Source organism: Hyaena hyaena, unplaced genomic scaffold (genome assembly GCF_003009895.1).
Source record: "Hyaena hyaena isolate Hyena2069 unplaced genomic scaffold, ASM300989v1 scaffold_1303, whole genome shotgun sequence".
NCBI classification, from domain to species: domain Eukaryota; kingdom Metazoa; phylum Chordata; class Mammalia; order Carnivora; family Hyaenidae; genus Hyaena; species Hyaena hyaena.
The window spans coordinates 214,192-234,004 of record NW_024081937.1 but is presented as its reverse complement, the minus strand read 5'-3'; the positions used below and the strand labels follow the sequence as shown (position 1 = coordinate 234,004).

The window sequence follows — 19,813 nt, the reverse complement described above, 5'->3', positions numbered from 1 at the left end:
GAGATCATGACCTAAGCTGAAGTCAGACGCTCAACCGACTGAGCCACCCAGGCCACCCTTCAGTATACTTTTGAAACATCTTTATGTCACAGGGCACCTAGGGGACTCAGTCGGTTAAGCCACCAACTCGAGATGTTGGCTCTGGTCATGAGCTCTTCGTTCCTAAGATGGAGCCCCAGGTCTGTCCTGTCAGCGCACAGCCTGTTGGGATTCTCTCTCTCCCTCTCTGTCTTCCCTCCGCTGCTCATGGTCTCTCTCTCTCTTTCAAAATAAATAAATAAGCTTAAAAAAAACTTTATGTCAGAAATAAGAGAAGGACTCCCTGAACCTGACAACTTTTATTTGTTTTTGCTTGGGGATCTTTTTTCTTGGAGATGATACCAGGAAAGACTAGGTTTCTACCAGTATTCTTACTTGAGTAAACAACTCATGAAGTTAGAAAGGGTTGGTTCCCCCTGCATTTGTGTTAAAAACAAAACTTAATTAGAGAAAGGAAGGCTAATTATCATAAACAGTTGAAATTTTAGTTATGCATTACCCTCTGCAACTGGGTAAAGGCAGGCCTGAATTTTATTATTCAGTTCTGATTCTTTTCCCCTGTAACACTTCACAAAATCAAAATAAGGGAGAAGGAGCAATTATTATTTTTAAAATCTATACACATTCAGAAAACTATAATTTAGTAAGTCTAAGAAAATCTGCAGACTGCTATATTAATAGTTATTTTCTTGTTTTTTAGATTACATTATCACTGTTTGAAAGAGGACATTGTTTTCATCATGAATGCTACTAAAAATCAGAGACCAAAGTCCAGAAGCCCTGATTTTCACCTTTTTCATGTCTTGATGATGCTGAGCATGATTATGCTGTTTCTTCCTGTCATTGGAACTTCTAAGCAAAATATTCCACGACTCAAGCTGACTTACAAAGGTACATTTGTAAATGGTTTTCAGAGTGTCTTTTTGGTGACTGTATTTCTTTTATTTAGAAGTGCATACTGACTTCAGTGAAATGTTCATAGTATTGGCATCAGTTAATAAAAATATTATGGACTACAACACCCTATTATTATTTTTGTGAGGAAAATGGTGCCAAAGGTGTTTGTGTACACTTTTAAGCTCATTATTTACAATGATCAGCTACTGATTAACATGATTAGGAGATGTGGGTTTATAGGTTATAATCAGATTGTATTAAAACAAGTCAATCCCTAAAAGTAGAAAAAACATTAATTTCATATAACTCATACTAATTAGTTTATCCCTAGTTAGAGGGGATTTATTTTTAAACACAGTAAGATATCTTCAAAAAGTTAAGGCACTAACCTACCTTTAAAATCTCAAACATATACATGTTTATTCTTTTAAAAAGACCATGTGAAAGGCTTGAAATACAGATATGAAAATCTATTTAAGAAATGAAATCTGCTTATTGTTTTTAAATGTTTACATTAATATAAAAGCAAAGTTCATATGAATTATATTTAGTCATCTTACATGTGCTTGCATATATAGATAGATAGACAGAGACTATGCCAAGTTTTATTCTTAAAGATATATTTCTTTTGTTTTCTTTCCTTGGCTTCTTTAATACTTGAAGGAATGAGGAGGAGGTAGGGACTTCTACTCCTTTATTCCAAACTTGGTAGGTAAAAATTATGCCTCCAGTTTTAATAGCTCTTTAAAACAACTCAGTTCAAATTAAATATCAATAATAACACCTAATTTCATGTCAAATGTAAGTGGAAGTGGAATTAGCATTATACCCATTACATACTTCATATGTTGGTATCTGTCTGGAATTTGTATCTCTTGAATTAAAGAGTTAGGGCAACATATTATTTTTGAGTTCCAATATTTTTCTAAATATTTTAAGCAGGTAAAAAAAAGAAAACTACAAGAAACAAACCCAGAACATTGTCTCTGTGTGGTTGAGAGGAGGATTAACGTGGGTTTGACATGCAAAGAAACTTTTTGGAATTATGGAAGAATTCTCTATCCTGATAAGGGGCGTGATTCCCCAAGTATATGGATTTTCCACAAACCATCATATTCACAAGTCAGATTCATTCATTTGCCTGTATTCAAAATTAATCTTAAGAAAAGAACAGAAAACAAATATTAAACTCCAAACAATTAAAAAAAAAGCCACAGAAAGTTTGAAAATAAAGAGGTTGAAGGGGAAAAAGAAAAAGGAAACTATCTGGTTTCTGAGATACAGTGAATAACACTAGAGCATTGCATTGATTTGAGTGAACAATGCAAAACAAATCAGACTTGCAAAGAAACGTTAATGGTTAATAGTCACTGACCATTCAGTGAGCAAAGCATTGTATAAAGACTGGGTGTGCTATTTCATCCTTAGTACCGCCTGGTATGATAGGGATTATTATCATCTTCTTCTTATATATATGAGGATGCTGAGGTACCAAGAAACTGAGAAACTTTCTGAGATCTCAGGTTGGGTCATGGCTCAGCTCCTGAGTCAGCTTCATGCTGTGTAGACACTAACTGCCTGATCCTATTTCTTAGTTCCTGGTCATTAGTAGTTCTTCCCTGAGGCACTTACCGACCAGAGTGAGCTTTCACATTTACAGAAGCATCATGCTGATGTTTGACTAGTTCTATGATTTTCAGTTGCCAAAATTAAACAAAGTTGAAGAAGGCCACAGGCTCTATTTAAGATTACTGGGTGGCCCAGAGAGATCTACAGTCTTGTGAGATGTTGTGCCTTTTGATAAATATATGGAAAAACAATAGTTATTATAATCATATGAGTTCATAATCATAGTTTCATACAAGTGCTTATAAAATATGACCTCAAATGTGATGTTAATCATTTGACACTAACAGATTTGTCCTTAAAATAGAGAAATGTTATTAATTAATTCCATATACTTGCTACTGATTAGTTTATCCCTAGTTTGAGGGTGTTTTGTTTTGTTTTGTTTGTTTCTGTATGCGCATGTTTTTGGACTTGGAATCAATCGTGTGATTCAGTCTTGTTTTACTTATCTCTGTATAGACTGTCACTCCTCTCAGTGCCTCGTGCTTATATAAAAGGAGAACTGGTGTAAATGTTGGATTGAATGCAGTAAGAACTACTGTTTTGAAGGTTTTTCTATTAAGTATACTTTCCAAGTGGTACGTTTTTTAGATTTTTGTCTACATTCGGGTAATTTACATGTCAAAGACCGGTAAGCAGCAGCAAAGGTTGAATGCAGGATGGGAATTTTGGAAACCTCTTCCTAACCCACCCTCAAAAGATACACACACACACACACACACACACACACACACACACACCTCTGCTAGCTCACCATAGCTACTATTAGCCATTCATTTCCAAATTGTATGCTAATAATAGAGTGGTCATCTTTGGTAGGAGAATTATTCATGACCCTAAAAGAGCACTCCTCTTTCCACATTAAAGAATATGTTGGGGCATCTGGGTGGCTCATTTGGTTTAAGCGCCCGACTTCGGCTTAGGTCATGAACTTGTGGTCTTTGAGTTTGAGCCCCATGTCGGGCTCTGTGCTGACAGCTCAGACCCTGGAGCCTTCTTTGGATTCTGTGTCTCCCTCTCTCTGCATCTCCCCCAGCTTGCACTGTGTCTCTGTCTCTCTCTCAAAAATAAATAAACATTTAAAAATTTTTTTTAAAAAAAGAGTATGTCATCTCCTTTTTGGAAATCATCTGTTTAGTGCTATGAAGTCTACATTTTCCCATCCACTTCCAAGAATGTGAACAACTTCCGTGTTCACCTTTTCTGTACCGTACCTGAGAGTTTAGAAAGAAAATAATTCAAATCCTGATATTTTTAAGTGAGCTATTCCAGAATAAATAGTTATGACACAAAAATTCCTGCTAATTTGGGGTTAAATTGCCTGTACACAACATTCCTACTACTGAGGTAATGATCCTAGCTCTCCCTTGGCATTTTCCTTCTCTTCTGATCCTGACTAATGAATTGAGATCAGCTAGTACCACCCACCCATTGCTTAGATAGTTTTGGGAGCATCTAGAAGTTTGTGCTTTGGGCATGAAAACACTGCCAGAATGTGAGGTTAGAAACATCAACTAAAGTGACAAAATAATTTTGTTTTCAAAAATAATTAATTTTTCTGGTCACAAACTCAGCTTTGTTTACTTTCCATGGTTCATGCTTCCTTAGATGCTGACCAGAGATGCAGCCAGTATTAGGAGTGTTAGCTACTTTAAACAGCTGCAAGATTATTTGGAGGGATTTCTTAAAGGCCAACAGAAAATATAATAACCATTTTATCCGAAGAATGCTCTTTGATAAAGACTTGGCTTTGAACTTCTGAATCCACAGGAGCTTGTTCGGTTCTATTGTTTTGTAAAGAGATTTCCCTTCAGTTGCATATTTTGAATTCTTGCACATGCATGCATCCTAAATCTGTTTCTTGAGTAACAGGTAAGGAAGCTTGGGGATCAGGATGTTCTATATTTCTGGAATTCATGCTATAGGGTTATTATATACATTTTGCCCTACAGGTTGGACTTCTCACAGTGGCAAGTACAGTTTATACTGCAGATGTAGTAAAAAGTAACTTGTGAAAAATGGCCTATTTCAACCTGTAATAGTATAAACATTCTGTATTTCACAATCATTGTGAAGGAACTCATGGGTTCAGGATATTTATTGCCCAGGAATCAGTAGCATCTGCAGTGTTATTTGTTTGGAAAACCAGACAATGAGGTAGGTAACCTAAAGGAGAACTGGACAAAGCTTTGAAATGGGAAGAGAAAAATGAAAGCTAGCTGAATATTCAAAGATTCATTTCTTACGATGAATTGGAGTGTTTTTTTTCCCTTTCTGCATAGTCTCTATAGGTTTTTTTTTTCCTTTCCTAATTTAGATTTTAGTACTAATGCACATATGAATGGCTTATGATTTATCTATTATATATACATATATACATGATATACATATGTCTCATATGTAAAGTTTACTACATTGTTTTGAACCTGGCATAAGAGGAATTCAGCTATAAATTCCATTTGAATATCCCCCTAAAACTCTTGCTATCTCAAAGGATCTACAAAGAAACCTACCAAACACCAGTTAGTCAACCCTGAACTCCCACATATTAGATATCAGGAAAGAAACTAACCCACTTAATAGTTACCATATATTCACCCATTCTATAAATATGTTTTGAGCAACCACTATGTTCATTAGATCAGAGAAAAGTCACTGTTCTCTTTGAATTTCTTTTCTGGATAAGGAGACAAAGAACAAGTAAATAAATGAGTATCTTCTGAAAGAGTGGAAAGTGCTATGAAGAAGATAAAACAAGAGGATGACAGGCTCCAACTACACTACTTAGACTCTATCATATCTGTTTTATGATACCCTGAAAGCCATGGTTTTTGGACGTATTTTTTTAGATAAGAAACATGAGACTCAGAGCCTGAAGACCTTGCCCCACAACAAGTGGCTATTAAGTGGCAAAATTAAGTTGTGTGTTTTTAATCTCTCTAGTTCAAGGCCCATGCTTTTGCCACCTGGTGTCCTTGAGGGAAACATTACATATGCAGGAACACAGATATCAAAATACAAAAAATATGTGAAAAGTTTTGCCAGTACTTTTTTGACAATATGTTCTCAATACCTATCAAAGTACTAACTAGGTTTTGATCCTCAAAAACTTACATGTACCTTCATAGACAAGAAAAACTTGAAATCACCTTTACAACTTTTCCTTCTAGGAGGTGCCTCGGTGGCTCAGTCAGTTAAACCGTTGACTCCTGATTTCGATTCAGGTCATGATCTCATGGTTTGTGGGTTTGAGCTCACACCGGGCTCTGTGCTGACAGACCATCTGGCTCTCTCTCTCTCTCTCTCTTTCTCCCTCTCTGCCCCTACCCTGCTCATGCTCTATCTCAATCTCTCTCCCAAAAATAAATAATTAAAAATTTTTGAAAAATAAAATTAAAAATATTTCCTTTTGTTGTGTAACTGAAACAATGTATTTGATAGACTGGTTCTTTGTTTTGTAGGAATCTTCTGAGCAATGAGTAGATTCGTCTGTATACTCTTCTTTATTTACAAATTACTTTAGTTAGCTGTGAAATGCCAAATGTGTGTCTCAGGAAGAGATTCCCGGTTATTTGAGGCATGTAACTTGCTTGACTTGAGTAGTCCAGTACTAGTTCTGTTATCTTGATTCAGTATGATGTAATAGTGAAGACCAAACTGCTTAGGTCTTAACTGCTGTTACTAGTTGTGAGATATCTGGATGTTTATTTTCTGTGCTGCCATTTTCTTATTCATAACACAATAAGTGCAACAGTAAATTTAAGTGCCTTAATTTACGTAAGCCCAATAAAGATGATGTTAAGGCGTCCTGACCTATGTAAAGCACCTCAAACAGTGTGTCCCATAGTAAGCATTTGATCTTTCGTGAATTATGATTTTTTTGTGAAACATTATTATCTTGCTAGATGTGAGTGACTGTTTACAGACCAAAGGTTTCCCTATGGAAACAGCTGTGAAAAATATTATGTGGCTCCCTCTTTTTTACAACACACGTTGAGATTACTTCCACTTACTCCCAAACCATTTTCTACTAGAGTTAGTTAGTTTCCTTCAGTTAAGTACCACCCACAGATTATGAATTTATTAAGTGTGCTTTCCAGAATTTTTACTGTCATGATCTTCCAGTAGTTAATAAGCCCTTCCACTTACAGAGATCATTTTTGACCTTGATAAGAGTAGTGTCTTTGATGGCTGGTAGCCTTCAGAATCGATTAAAATGAATCATTAAAATTATTCAGAAATTCGGACCACAAAATGCAATCTAAAGTGGGCATTTTTGTTGTCAAATTAATTGGAAAAGAAGGTTGCTCTGAATACCTTCCCCTAAGTACTTAGTGAAGAAGCATTATCAATCTTATAGTAAGAATTTCCATGTAATAAATGTATTTTTTCTGTGAAGCAAGTCACTGATGGTTTAATTTTGGTAGATCTGCCATGTTTGAGTGAACTCACTTGTTTTCCCAGATGTATTTTCTCTAAACTGAGGCTGTTCAGTTGGGCTTCTGTAGTTTCAAGAATTCATGGATAATCTTACTGTGTATGTGATGTTTAACTGTCAACAGTTAATACGTTTCTGAGTGCCCGTTACATTTCTGGCCTTATTCTGGCAACAGGGGGATATGTCAGCAAATAGAAGAGGCAAAAATCCCTGTCATCATGTGGTTTGTATTCTGATATGGAAAGGCATGCCATCCATAAATACATTGACTAGCAAAATGGAAGATGATAAAGTGCTACAGAGAGAAATGAATCAGGAAAGTTAGCTAGAGAATGGCTGGAGTGTAGTAGTCAAGAATGGTGGTAAAGGAAGAGCTCACTGAGAAAGTGATGTTTTTCACAAACACTTAAAGAAATTACTGTTGCAAATCATGCAGATACTTTGGAAAGAAATACTTTTTGGCTAAGAAACAGCAAGCGCTGTTTCATGATCATGGTCATGAAGCCGTGAGGCAAAAATGTGTCTGCCATGTTTAAGGATCCTAAGGAAGAACCCTGAGAGACTCTTGAATGCTGACAAAAACTGAGGACTGATGGATGTGGGGGAAAGGGGGGATGGGAACGGAGGGGGGCACTTGTGGGGATGAGCACTGGGTGTTATATGGAAACCAACTTGACAATAAACTATTTGTAAAAAAAATAAAAATAAAGTAAAACATTAAAAACAAAAGACAGCATGACTGAAGAACAGTGGGATAGAGGAAAAATATTGCTTTAATCAGAGAGTTAATAGAAGGAAAAAGAAGAGGAGCATCTGGGTGTCTCAGTCAGTTGGGTGTCCAACTTCGGCTCAGGTCATGATCTCAAGGTTCATGAGTTCGAGCCCCACATCGGGCTCTGTGCTGACAGCTAGCTCAGAGCTTAGAGTCTGTCTTGGGATTCTGTGCCTCCCTTTCTCTCTGTCCCTCCCCTACTTGCTCTCTCTCAAAGGTAAATAAAACATTACAAAAATTAAAAAGAAGGAAAACAGAGATTAGATTCTTCCACTGTTGTCATTGTCAAAACATTGGCTTTTAGTCTGTGTGTTGGGAATTCACTGGAGAATTCTGGTACAGAGGTGGCATAATCTGACTCTTATTGTTATAGGATCATTGTGGTTTCTGTATTGTAAATACACTGAAAGGGAGAGGTCTGGGAAGTAGACATATTGTATTAATGTCGGTAAGAAATGATGGTCTGTGGACCAGACTGGTTGCAGTAGGAGGAGATAGGGGGAGAAGAAGTTGATATGTAGATAGAGCCAACAGGATTTTTTGGTGGATCAAATACAAAGATAGAAGAGTCAAATCTGACTCCATCTATTATTTTTTTTAAATTAAGGGTAGGCTACTATTAATTGAGATGGTAAAGATTGTGAAAGAAGTAGGTTTGGGGAAAAAATCAAGTGGACATATTTGTTGGAGAAGACAAGTCTATTAAGATGTCTAAGTGAGATGCCAGGAAGGCATTTGAGTACATAATTTCTGGAGTTTATGGGAGATGTCATTGGATATATGAATTTGGCAGTTAACATATAGAAATTTTTAAATCTGTGAAACTCTATGAGATAGCTAAGGGCTTTAGATGAATTTGGAGGATTGAGTTTTGGAATTCTCTTAAGCCAAGAAAGTAAAGAAAGGGGGAATGAGCCCCAAAGTGAACTGAAAAGAAGTGCCCAGAAAAATCATGTTGGAGAAAAATCAGTAGTTTGTAGTATGCAGAAAGTCAATGAAGAAAGTAAAGGAAAAGGTCTTAACAGCAGTGTCATATTCAGCTAACGTGTCTTCAAAGATGACAAGTGAAAATTCATATTAAATTCAACAACAGAAGTTCATTGTTGACCTTGATAAAGGCAGTGTCTTTGAGTGTGGGAGCCATGGCACAATTAGGATGGATTCTTAAGAGCATGGCTCAGGGACTGGAGAGAATTATAGATAATTCTTTCAAGGATTTTTCCTATCATGGAGACATGGACAGTAGTAGCTAGAAGGAGAATAAAATCAAGAGGGTCTTTTTCCCCCCCCCAGGAACTAAATAACACCACATTAATATGCTAACTGTGAAATAATCTAGTAGAGAAATGATTCAGGAGAGATAATAGATAAATCATACTTTATTGAAGAAAATACTTATAAAATTCCATTCTTTTCTCTATAATTGGCCACTTTGAAAACATATATTAATAAAAGTGGCCCATTTTGTATAATAATAAACTATTCTCTGGATAATTCTCAGTGCCAACTATTGTCCAGATGGAAAGATATGCCAAGCAGATCCAAAACTATGTTTAAGGAGGAATGTGTTCACCCTTTGATATAGTGATACAGGTTGTAAGTGCTATAGGTGTTTAGAAAATTGAGGCATAAAGCTTTGGAAAGAAAACTCCAGAAAGAAGAAATAACCTCAGAGTCACATAAGAGATAATAAAAATAAAAGACCCAAGTCTCCTGCTTTTCAATTCAATAGTATTTATACTACAATTTGTCTGCATCCAAGCCTATTAATTATTAAAATCTACTTAACATTGTGTTTTTTTTAAAGTTTTTATTTATTTCTGAGAAAGAGAGAGACAGTGTGAGCAGGGGAGGGTCAGAGAGAGAGGGAGACACAGAATCAGAAGCAGCCTCCAAGCTCTGAGCCAGCTGTCAGCAGGGACCCCGATGCAGGGCAGGGACCCACGAACTGTGAGATCATGACCTGAGCCAAAGTCGGATGCTTAACTGACTGAACCACCCAGGCGCCCCTACTTAACATTGTATTTGAGCAATGTTCTAAATATTATTGATCTGTGGAAGGTCACAAAGTGATTGAAGTTTCACAGTAATGTAAGATAATATATGATTTAATATTACTATAGAAGTATCACACAAAAAGAGTTCTTGGAATGAAGAAGGGATATAAAGCTCGCTGAGTCTACAAAGGTCAGCAATGTCCTCCTGACACGGTAAAAGAGGGCACAGCATGCGATACTTTGGTTGTGTCTTTGGTTATGCATAAATGTGAAAGGAACTTTAGGACTGTCATTGCTTAAGTAAAGGCAATTTTTTTTTTCTGAGATTAAACCCTGTCAAATCTTTTTTTAGTTAGAAAAGTTCTTTTTAAATAGATGTGGGGGGATTACTAGTCTATAAATTATTGAGGAGATAAAATTTTGTATGTACAACTGCTTATTTTAGGACGTTACTTACCTAAAATGTGGCTCTAATTCCTTAGACCTTATTAAAGGAATTTTTATAATGAGATTCTTTCAATGCATGTGTAAAAATCTAAATTAAAGGACAATTTTATTTATTTCTTAAGAATGTTTGTTTGTTTATTTATGTACAGAGAGCACCAGCAGGGAAAGGGCAGAGGAAGAGAATCACTAGCAGGCTCTATTTGAGCCCAGAGCCTCCCGCGGAGCTCAAACTCACAAACCATGAGATCATGACCTGAGCTGACATTGAAAAGAGTCAGACTCTTCTTCACTTACTGAGTCACCAGGCACCCAACTTAAGGACATTTTAAAACTGAATGCCATTGGGCCTTTTATTTTTCACAGAAAATGTGACAAATACCTCTGTGTTTCTGAAGAACCAGTAATATATATTTTGCATTTTTGTGAAAGTCCTTTAAACATGCTGATTTAATCCTATTAATTCAAAGGAGGCATGAATTAGCACTAAGTGCTTTTTACTTCTAAAGAATGACACTCAGAAAGAGGTTTATGTGACTAAAGCCACAGTGAGCCAGGCACAGTCTAGAAAATAAGGTAAACATTTCAGTAATCCCAATGGAATGGTGAAGTGAAAGAAGCAGTTGAACTTGTCTGTAGGTATATTCTGTAAAAATGTCAGTAGAATTGTTTTGAAAAAGAATCTTCACATATGAAATATAGCCCTGATAAGTGACAGGGCTTCAAGACAGACCTTAATTTTAGCTCTTTCTGGGATGTACTGTTCAGGCACCATTAGGATGATTCGCTCTTTCTGAGTCTAGGTTTTTCTCATCTAGAAGTTAGTGGTAATCCTCTAGTTTTCCTCGAGGATCAAATTGAATAAAATAGGGAAAGTTCCTTGAATGTAGCAAAGCACAAAATGAGTGTTATGGCAGGCTTCAAAGGGAGTCCAAACAATATATAATTGAATTAATTAAAATAAAAATTGAAGGCCTTCACAAATACAATTATGTTTAGGCATTTCTGGTAGAATTTTTGCTGCTGCAGGAAGTTACTTAAAACTCAATAATGAATTATAATTTGTCATCTTTATATCTCCTTTCTTAATGCATGTTAAATGAATCTACTTTCCTTCCTTGTAAACAGGTCATTTATGGCCTATAGCAGTCAAGATAGTTATAATTTAAGTTAATTAGCTTAAATTAGAATAAGTAAGGGATATGTGCATTTGACCAATAGTAAAGAAAAAAAAGTAATCTGGCCATCTTGCCTAAATTAACATGTGCCATGTTTTAAGTGTTTGAGAGAAACTCTAGTGTGGAGAAGAAGGAAGAATTCAGCTCTTCTCTTCAGTGCAGCAGGGCCACATTGTACTTTAGCCTTTCTACTCCAACTTTGGTTCAGTGATCTGTAGCACCAGAATAATCTGAGAGTTTGTTAGAAATGTACAGTCTCATTCCCTTGACCCCTTTCTAAATGAGAAAGAAGAATCCCAGCTGATTTGAAAGCATGTTAAATCCTGAAAAGCACTGTTCTAGAGTGTTCTTTTTCAGACCTCTTCCTCTTTCCCCACCTGCCCCACTTTAATGACTGCAAACCATTAGAGCCACAGTTGGGTATCTTAATGGGACATTAACCCCTCTAAATTATTAATAAGCCTGTAATAAATTTTGATTTAGATGGAAGATAGGTAAACCAACACACACAAGAATCACTAGTTTGAAAACCATTAGTTAAGTATTTGTTAGACTTCTCATGTGCAAGAAATGGTGATGGATTACTGCATTGATTTAGACATTATTCTTATCTGTGAAGGCTTCTAGTTTTTTAAAGCGACAAAATAAATGCAAAAATATTAATTCCATAGGATTAGGACATTTTTAAAATGAATATCATCCAAGAATTTTGAAGAAGGTTGGGTATGAAATGGAACTTTGAACATTGGAAAAACAATTATACTTTATTGAATGAAGTATATGTTAGCATTGGAGGATTTTGATCATGAAATTAACCTAAATTATTTGTGATTTAGAAAAAAAAAGAACAGATAGCATCATGTGGTAGAGATTGGTGAAGGAGAAGAGCATAGAACAAAGTTATTTATAAATTGGTTATAGTAATTTAGAGAGGAATAATACAGATCTTGGCCTAGTTGACAATAGTAATAAATATTTGAGGAGGAAGAATGGAAAATTTACATGATTAAATTTATAAGATTTAAATTTAGTTGGGTGTTGGTATGAGGAAGTGAAATAGACTTAGAGGTACCAATTATTTAAATACAGGAAATAAGAGTAAGGGACCAAGGAAGGTAAACTAAAAATAATTCTGATTTTTTGAGCCTGGGAACTAGGTCATGTCATTAAGTCATTAAAGTGACTAAGATCCGTTGATTGGGGGAAAATGACAGTATCAAGCCGGCTACTGGAAGTTATGAACTGTGATTTAAGGGAGACATTGTGGCATGCCTGGGTGGTTCAGTCAGGTAAGCATCCCACTTCTGCTCAGATCATGATCTCACAGCTCATTGGTTTGAGTCCCACATTGGGCTCTGGGCTTACAGCTTAGATCCTGGAAATGGCTTCGAATTCTGTGTCTCCTTCTCTCTCTGCCCCTTCTCCACTCATGCTCTGTCTCTCTCTCAAAATTAAATAAAGCATTAAAATAAATAAATAAATAAATATATATACATATATATATATATAAAATAAGAGTGGCGTCTATCTCAAAGTCATGAGCAGAAATATATTTTGTGAGACATAAACAATTATAGGGAACTATAATTGGAAAACATTATTTCATTGCCTGTGCTCTATATACTGCCCGAAATTCAGGAGAACATGATTCCATGACTATATTTTTAATCTCCCTCTTGGAAGTCTGTGTGCATACTCTAACACAGATTCTCTGCACACCTTTACCTGGATGCCCTTCCTTGGGCATGTGAGACAAGGGCCCTACCCTTTGTGGAGAAAAACCTAGAGAAAAGTTCTACGGATAATTGGCATCTGTTTGTTTGGAATGAAAAGCCAAACTCAAATTTTCTTGAGCCAAATGGAAAACAAAAATAAACAAAATTCAAGACATATTCAGTCCAATTATTTTAAACTTCATAATAGTAAAAGTGAAGAGGTGATTCAAGTAACATCCAGAAATAATAAAAGACACATTTAGAGCCTGGGGATACCATGACCTAAGACTTCTCAATAATGACTTTGAGAACTGGGAGATAATGTTCACACGTCTCAATCGCTAAGGATGAATGCTGTCCAACCCAGAATTCTATCATTAGCCCAACTGTTAATAAATGTATATTAGAGGTATTTTTACACATGGAAAGTTTAAAAAATTTATGTCTAAATTACCATTTCTTAGGAAGCTTCTGGAGATGTGCTCACCAGAATAAAAAAATAAGTGAAGGAGGAAGACACAGGATCTAGGAAAGTTGGGTTTTGTAATAGGAGAGAAGTAGGAGGAAGTAAGAGAAAGCTGCCCCTCAGGCGAGAGAACAGCCAGTCCAGTTTGTAAGGAGAAGAAGAAAGGGCCCAGGAGAGACATCTCCAGGAGAAAAACAAAAAACAATCTGACAGAATTTCATATGAAAATTTTATGGAGGCCTTTTTCAGGAATTGTGGAAAGATTTGATCATGATTTAAATTTTTAAAAAATATTTTTATTGTTTCTTTGTGGGAGAGAGAGAGACAGACGGAGCTCATTTGAGGTCAGGATAGAGAGAGAGAGGGAGACACAGAATTTGAAGCAGGCTCCAGACTCTGAGCTGTCAGCACAGGGCCCAACGTGGGGCTTGAACCCACGAACCATGAGATCATGCCCTGAGCTGAAGTTGGATGCTTAGACTGAGCCACCCACGTGCCCCAGATTTGGTCATGATTTTAAGCAAAACTAAGTAAATCTCACAACTGGGAAATCATAATTAAAGCAACAGATTTTTTTCCCCAAGAAAGTATAATTAGAGAACTACTTTAATAAGTAGAGAGGAATGTTTACATTGTTTAATAATGAAATCATTGAATATAGCTTTTCATAAAAACAGACATATTATAGTGTCAGGACCTTGGTTAAAGGGAAAGAGTTGGCATCAGAAAGCTAAAATTCTCAATTTCTGTCAATAGGAATTTAATAGAAATGTCTGAAAATAATGTTCTAAAAGATAGTAATATACATTTTATTTAGAAATAGAAAAATGAATAGAAAATAAACTACAATAAATGTGTTATTATGGGGGCTAGTTTGGAGGTAGACAGAGTATGGGAGAGGAGACAGTTGGTTTACATATGCCTTTTAACATTACTTTTTGGTGTGCCTATGCTTAGTTTTGGTCAATATAATTAACTTTTTAAAAGTAATATTGTTATAAAATATTGTTCTTTTTAAAAGTTATTCTCATTACTCTTTTCTCTGTATATTTGTCATGATCTTATCTTGAGGAATTATTTGTTCCTATCCTATTTGTCTTGCTTTTTAGAATCCATAGCTGATGGTATTTTAAGTTATGACTTTCTGAGTTTTGTAAAAATTAAATTTACATACTTGATTGAAAATAAATGCTATTAATTTGCAACATGGTATCTTGATTGAAGGAGGTTAAGAAAATAATTGTTAAGTCAGAATCCTTCTGGGGAGCCTGGGTGGCTCAGTCGGTTAATCTTCTGACTTCGGCTCAGGTCATGATCTCATGGTTCATGGGTGGGTTCGAGCCCTGCTTTGGGCTCTGTGCTGACAGCTCAGAGCCTGCAGCCTGCTTCACATTCTGTAACTCCCTCTCTCTCTGACCCTCCCCTGCTCACGCTGCCTCTCTCTCTCAGAAATAAATAACACATTTAAAAAGTCAGAATCCTTCCTTCTGAGGAAGTTTATTCTATTATGACATTGTTTTTCTGGAAATCTACTAAGAGCTTATGACATTTTTTATAGGCCTTTTTTTATAGGTCAGTGGGAAAAATTATCATAGCAAAGCTCTCGAGGATTTAAAAGGACTCATTCAAAGTAAGAATTTAAAAGGATTCATAATCATAAATTATGTATCTCACATGTGATGGATTATATAAAGCATCTGCTATTGAAAGCTAGCCAAATAAAAATAAACCTGTAATTTAAAAGCATGGATGTAGATGGAAATGTGACAGTATAAAATTGCCACACTCCTTTCCACATCCTGTCCTGGCATGAACAAAGCTCTGATGATATAATAGCCTTTATTTGTTTCTAATTTATGTTTCCCTACATGGTACCATCTGATTTATTATTGACATAGATAATGTTCTAAGACCTAATGAGCAGAATGATCTTCAACGTTCCATTGCAGAAGAGCCAATGAAAATTTGATTTTGTTTTCCAGATTTGGACTTGCATTTGTGGGAAGAAAACAGCATTGGACTTCTCACCTAGCAATGTATAAAGATAACATAGTACATACCTATAGTTCTGAAGTTGTCTTTTGTAATGATTTTAGGTTTGAATACTATTCTTTATATATTTGAAATTGTTTAAGCAGTTAGCTGTAGAGACTGAGTGTACATAAATAGAGAATAATTTGTATTTTTGATGGGTGGAAGTGAGCAATCTTGGTAACCAAAATCTTTTCATATGATCTCAAGCCTCAGAAAACCAATTGAAAGTCAGGTGGGGCCAATTTAAGATGAGTTAAATTTCCAAAGCTTGATTCCAAGACAGAATCCATGTCTTTCTTTGGACCAAAATCTGCAAATACAGGTTCACAGAGAGCCAAAGGAACTCAGTAAGCCACAACATTCCAAAAAGTTTTCTTTTTGGAATGAATAATTTGCTGCCTTTACTCAATTTCTGACCCAAACTGAGAACAGGCTTTTTTGGGGGGTTGGGGGAGGAAGGCAGGGTAATGGTTTGATAGCCAAAACATTTCTGGAAACTATGGGAAGAAGGAATTCCATAGAAGGATCGTTAGATACTAACATTATGAAACCCCTGGGGGTTCAGAGATCAAGAGAGGAAAGCTGAATTTATGGAGACGACAGGAATAAAAACTCCTTTACTTCCTTACTTAGACAGCTTTGCAAATAAAACACTGAAGATGTGACCATATTTCAAGAAACCTCAGAACAGCCTTACTGATATAATGGTGATTTCCTCTGAGGAAAAATAGGAGTGGATGTGGTAAGAATTTGTGCTGAATATCTTGAGACAGTAGGGAAAGCTGATTGGGTTTTGAAATGGGGCTATTTTTTATTGTAAACTTTATATGCTGAGGCATTCTACTCCTTTGAATGGAGTAGATTAGAAAGTGACTTTCCTCAAAGGTGACTTTCTTTTTACCCCGCAAAGTTCTGCCTTTAATAACTTGGATTATCTTCTCAAAAAAATTTTTCTGTTAAGTGTTCTCTAAAGGATGTGGGAAGCCATTTTTTAGCTATGTAGTCTTCTTGTGAAACTGTCAACTCAACCCACTTCAGGATTTCTGGCAATAAATGCTATTTCAGGGGTATGGGATATTGTTCATTTAACAGTCAAACATTGAGGAAGTCTGTGTTGCTTAATCCTAAATTTATTAGATTCAATGTGACTAACCACTCCCTTCCTTTCTGGGGTGAAGAGGAAGAATGTAGACCATCAGGTCAAATGTTTCTTCAGACTGAATGAACAATTGTATTAAGTGACAGTAAGAGGGAGATACAAAGAATTCTTTTCAGAACAAATGTTTATTTCAAATTGGATCAGGGATTATGGGATCTTTAGCCTTCCCCTTACATGGAGAGGCATCTGCCTGTGAGTGAGGAGTTTCCTTGTTGCTGAGCTCCACCATTAAGAGCGATGTGGTTTTGTGAAAACCCCTGAACCATTCTGAACCTCACTGAATTGACACATGTGAGTCCAATGAGGGTTACTGATAGACTTTCCCTTTGGTTGGAATTGCTTTACACTATATTCCTGTTCTTCCCAAAGGTTAGAGGTGATCTGCTCCAAGGAACCAGTGATGCCCAGGAATAAATAGGTGAATAACAGTTTACTTGACACCTCTTTAATTTCAACAAAATTAGGCATAGGGTTCTAATGCTGTAGAACTTGACTTTTAGAAGGAGCTTGGAGACCATTTGGTGTCTCTACCCAACATAATGATGAGGGAATTGAAGTACCATTATTTGACTTGGTAAAAGAAACGTAGATGGGAATTTCTTCCCATTTTTCTATTAAAGATATTTGACAGTCTGTGACTTTATGTACTGTTGTCTTTTGTCACAAGCATGTTTTCATTTTTGTGGTGGATGACCATTTCCTCTGCACTAGGCTGTAAGATCCGTGAGAGTGAAACTTGTTGTCAGACTCTGCAACATGTGCAGAATCCCTGGTTTTCTTAGGTGAGTCAGTTGTTTGCCTTCATCATCACCTGTTATAAAGGTCTCTTCCTTGTGCTGAGCAGTTATTCCAATGAGAAATGAACAGTTGTCCTAAATATGGTTATTAACTATATGTTGGAAATATACATTTTCTCTGTGACTTTTGGAGAGATGTCAGGAGATGCTGATGAAGATTCTGGACATAACTTTCAGAAAAAGCCACACGTACATATGAACATATGAAAAATCATGTTGTTTATGCTGTTGCTTTGCATAATTTTATTGGTCATGGATCATGAACACCTTGTCTGTGTCATCATTCAATTAAAAATCTATCATGGGAATGATTTCCATATTTCAACTGATGGAATAAATTAATAATCTTATCTTCCTTTCACTTCAGAAATAATCATCCTGTAGCTTTTCCAACATATATTGCTAGACTACGAGTGGGAAATTGAGGGCTTGAGACATTGAGTGATGCTAGAAACTGAGAACAAGGTGATAGCAATGAGTTGTTAAAAGAAGAGTTAGAAGGAGTGATGATGGTGGATTAAGTCAAAAGTTTAGGTAGAAAAAACAAAGAAGGCATTGGGGACCTAGAGGTAAATGCTGCTGTCATCTGAGGAGAGGTGAGGCTGGCAAAGCATGCACAGAGCAGGCCTCTCCTGAATGGCATGTGTGGTGCAACAGGCTCACCCCACTACCCATTGGGGACAGAACAGAGTTTCTGTTTAAAAGGACTGTAACTGTGGACAGTTTTAAAAATCACATGCCTGAAAGTTGCCAGTTCAGAAGAAGAAGAAAATAAAGCTCTGAAATATATTGCCAAATTATTCATCTTTAACTTTCATGAGTTTTCATTCTGCAGAGCCAGCATCCATTTCTGATTCCTCTGAAATTCTCCTGGGAGTATATCAATTTTAGGTGTGAAGATGCAGGCTCTGGACTTAACTACCATCAACCCCTAACCCCCCAACCCCCGAGCTTTAGTTGATGATCTTGTGGAAACAAACATCACTTTGCTTGGTTTGGCAGAAATGCAGGAAAGATAAGCTGCTTGGGGAAGAGGGAACCTATTCCAATCCCTGTCCCAAGGTCTGTTCAAAATGTATGCGTCAGCCTGAGAAATTTTCATATGTAATGCTGAAGTCTAATTATTTTGTTTGGCTACAAAGGATTGGCGAAGCATGCTTTAATCATTTTGATGCTAACATTGTCACAAGGCAACATTAAATCATTTTGAAATGATAATACTTTACGTTAGTCACTATTTTTGCAGCTGTTTTTCCTTGTCAAATTTGAAACTAAACCAAACAGAATTGGTTGTGGTTAAAGAAAATAAAGCGAATGACTATCTCAACTTTGTTTTCCTTGCTGTACCAGTGGAAACAACAAATGAGATGCAAGATTCTTCAACATCTTGCTCCTCTCACTGGCATTGCCATAATTCAGGGACTTACCATCTTTCAGAAACTTGTAGGAAGTCTCTCTGCTCCTACATTTCCAAATCTCATCTGTCCTGAACACTGAAGCCAGACTTATTTTTCAACACTTAGTTAAAGTCTTTGTCACTTTTCTGCAGAACCTATTTTAAATGTGGCTTCCATTTACCTCCATGATAACCAGACTCCCATTCTGCCATTTTAGGCTCTGATTATCTGGAGGCTGCCTTTGTGTCCAGCCTCATATATTCTGTATGTTCTAGCATATTAAACTGCTTCAATTCCACAAATATTTAATAAGTACTTAATTTGTCTCAGACACTGAGCTAGTGCTGGGGATTCAAAGATAAGTTATACCTAGTCTTTGTGCTGAAGGAGTTCACAGTGCAGAGTAGGAGACATATTAAAAATGTAGTGGGTGAGTGTGACGTACGATGATATATGCACTTCTACATTCCCATGTTCTTCTGCCTCAAATAAACTTTTCTTTATATCTCTCTTGAAAAATTCCATTTGTTCTTCAACACTGTTGTCAATTGTTATCTTCTTTTGTAAAATGACACACAATTAATTACTTGAAAGATTTCTTTTGTGTATACTGGTATTTGAATTTACTTTGCTTATATTGTATTCTGGATACATTTCTACTTATATATTGATCTGTGAGCCCCTTGAAGGCAGGGCTTAGCCATGACCATGCCCTTAACTATATGCTCAATACCTAACATAATAGATTCTTATAAATTTTTGTGGACTGAATAGCTTTTTAATATGAGTCTGATACTGTAAAAAAAATACAGAGAAGTTCTCATCTCCACAAGTAAGGTTTAATGGAAGAT

At 36.2% G+C, this 19,813-nt stretch overlaps 1 protein-coding gene across 1 annotated transcript in view; it reads left to right on the top strand.

The window, feature by feature from the left end:
* SEMA3D (semaphorin 3D) overlaps positions 1-19,813 on the top strand; it is a 197,373-nt gene that overhangs the window by 67,769 nt on the left and 109,791 nt on the right. Inside the window, 1 exon segment of the mRNA XM_039223233.1 lies at positions 740-930. Coding sequence (XP_039079164.1) covers positions 780-930 — 151 coding nt within the window. The 5' untranslated portion in view covers positions 740-779.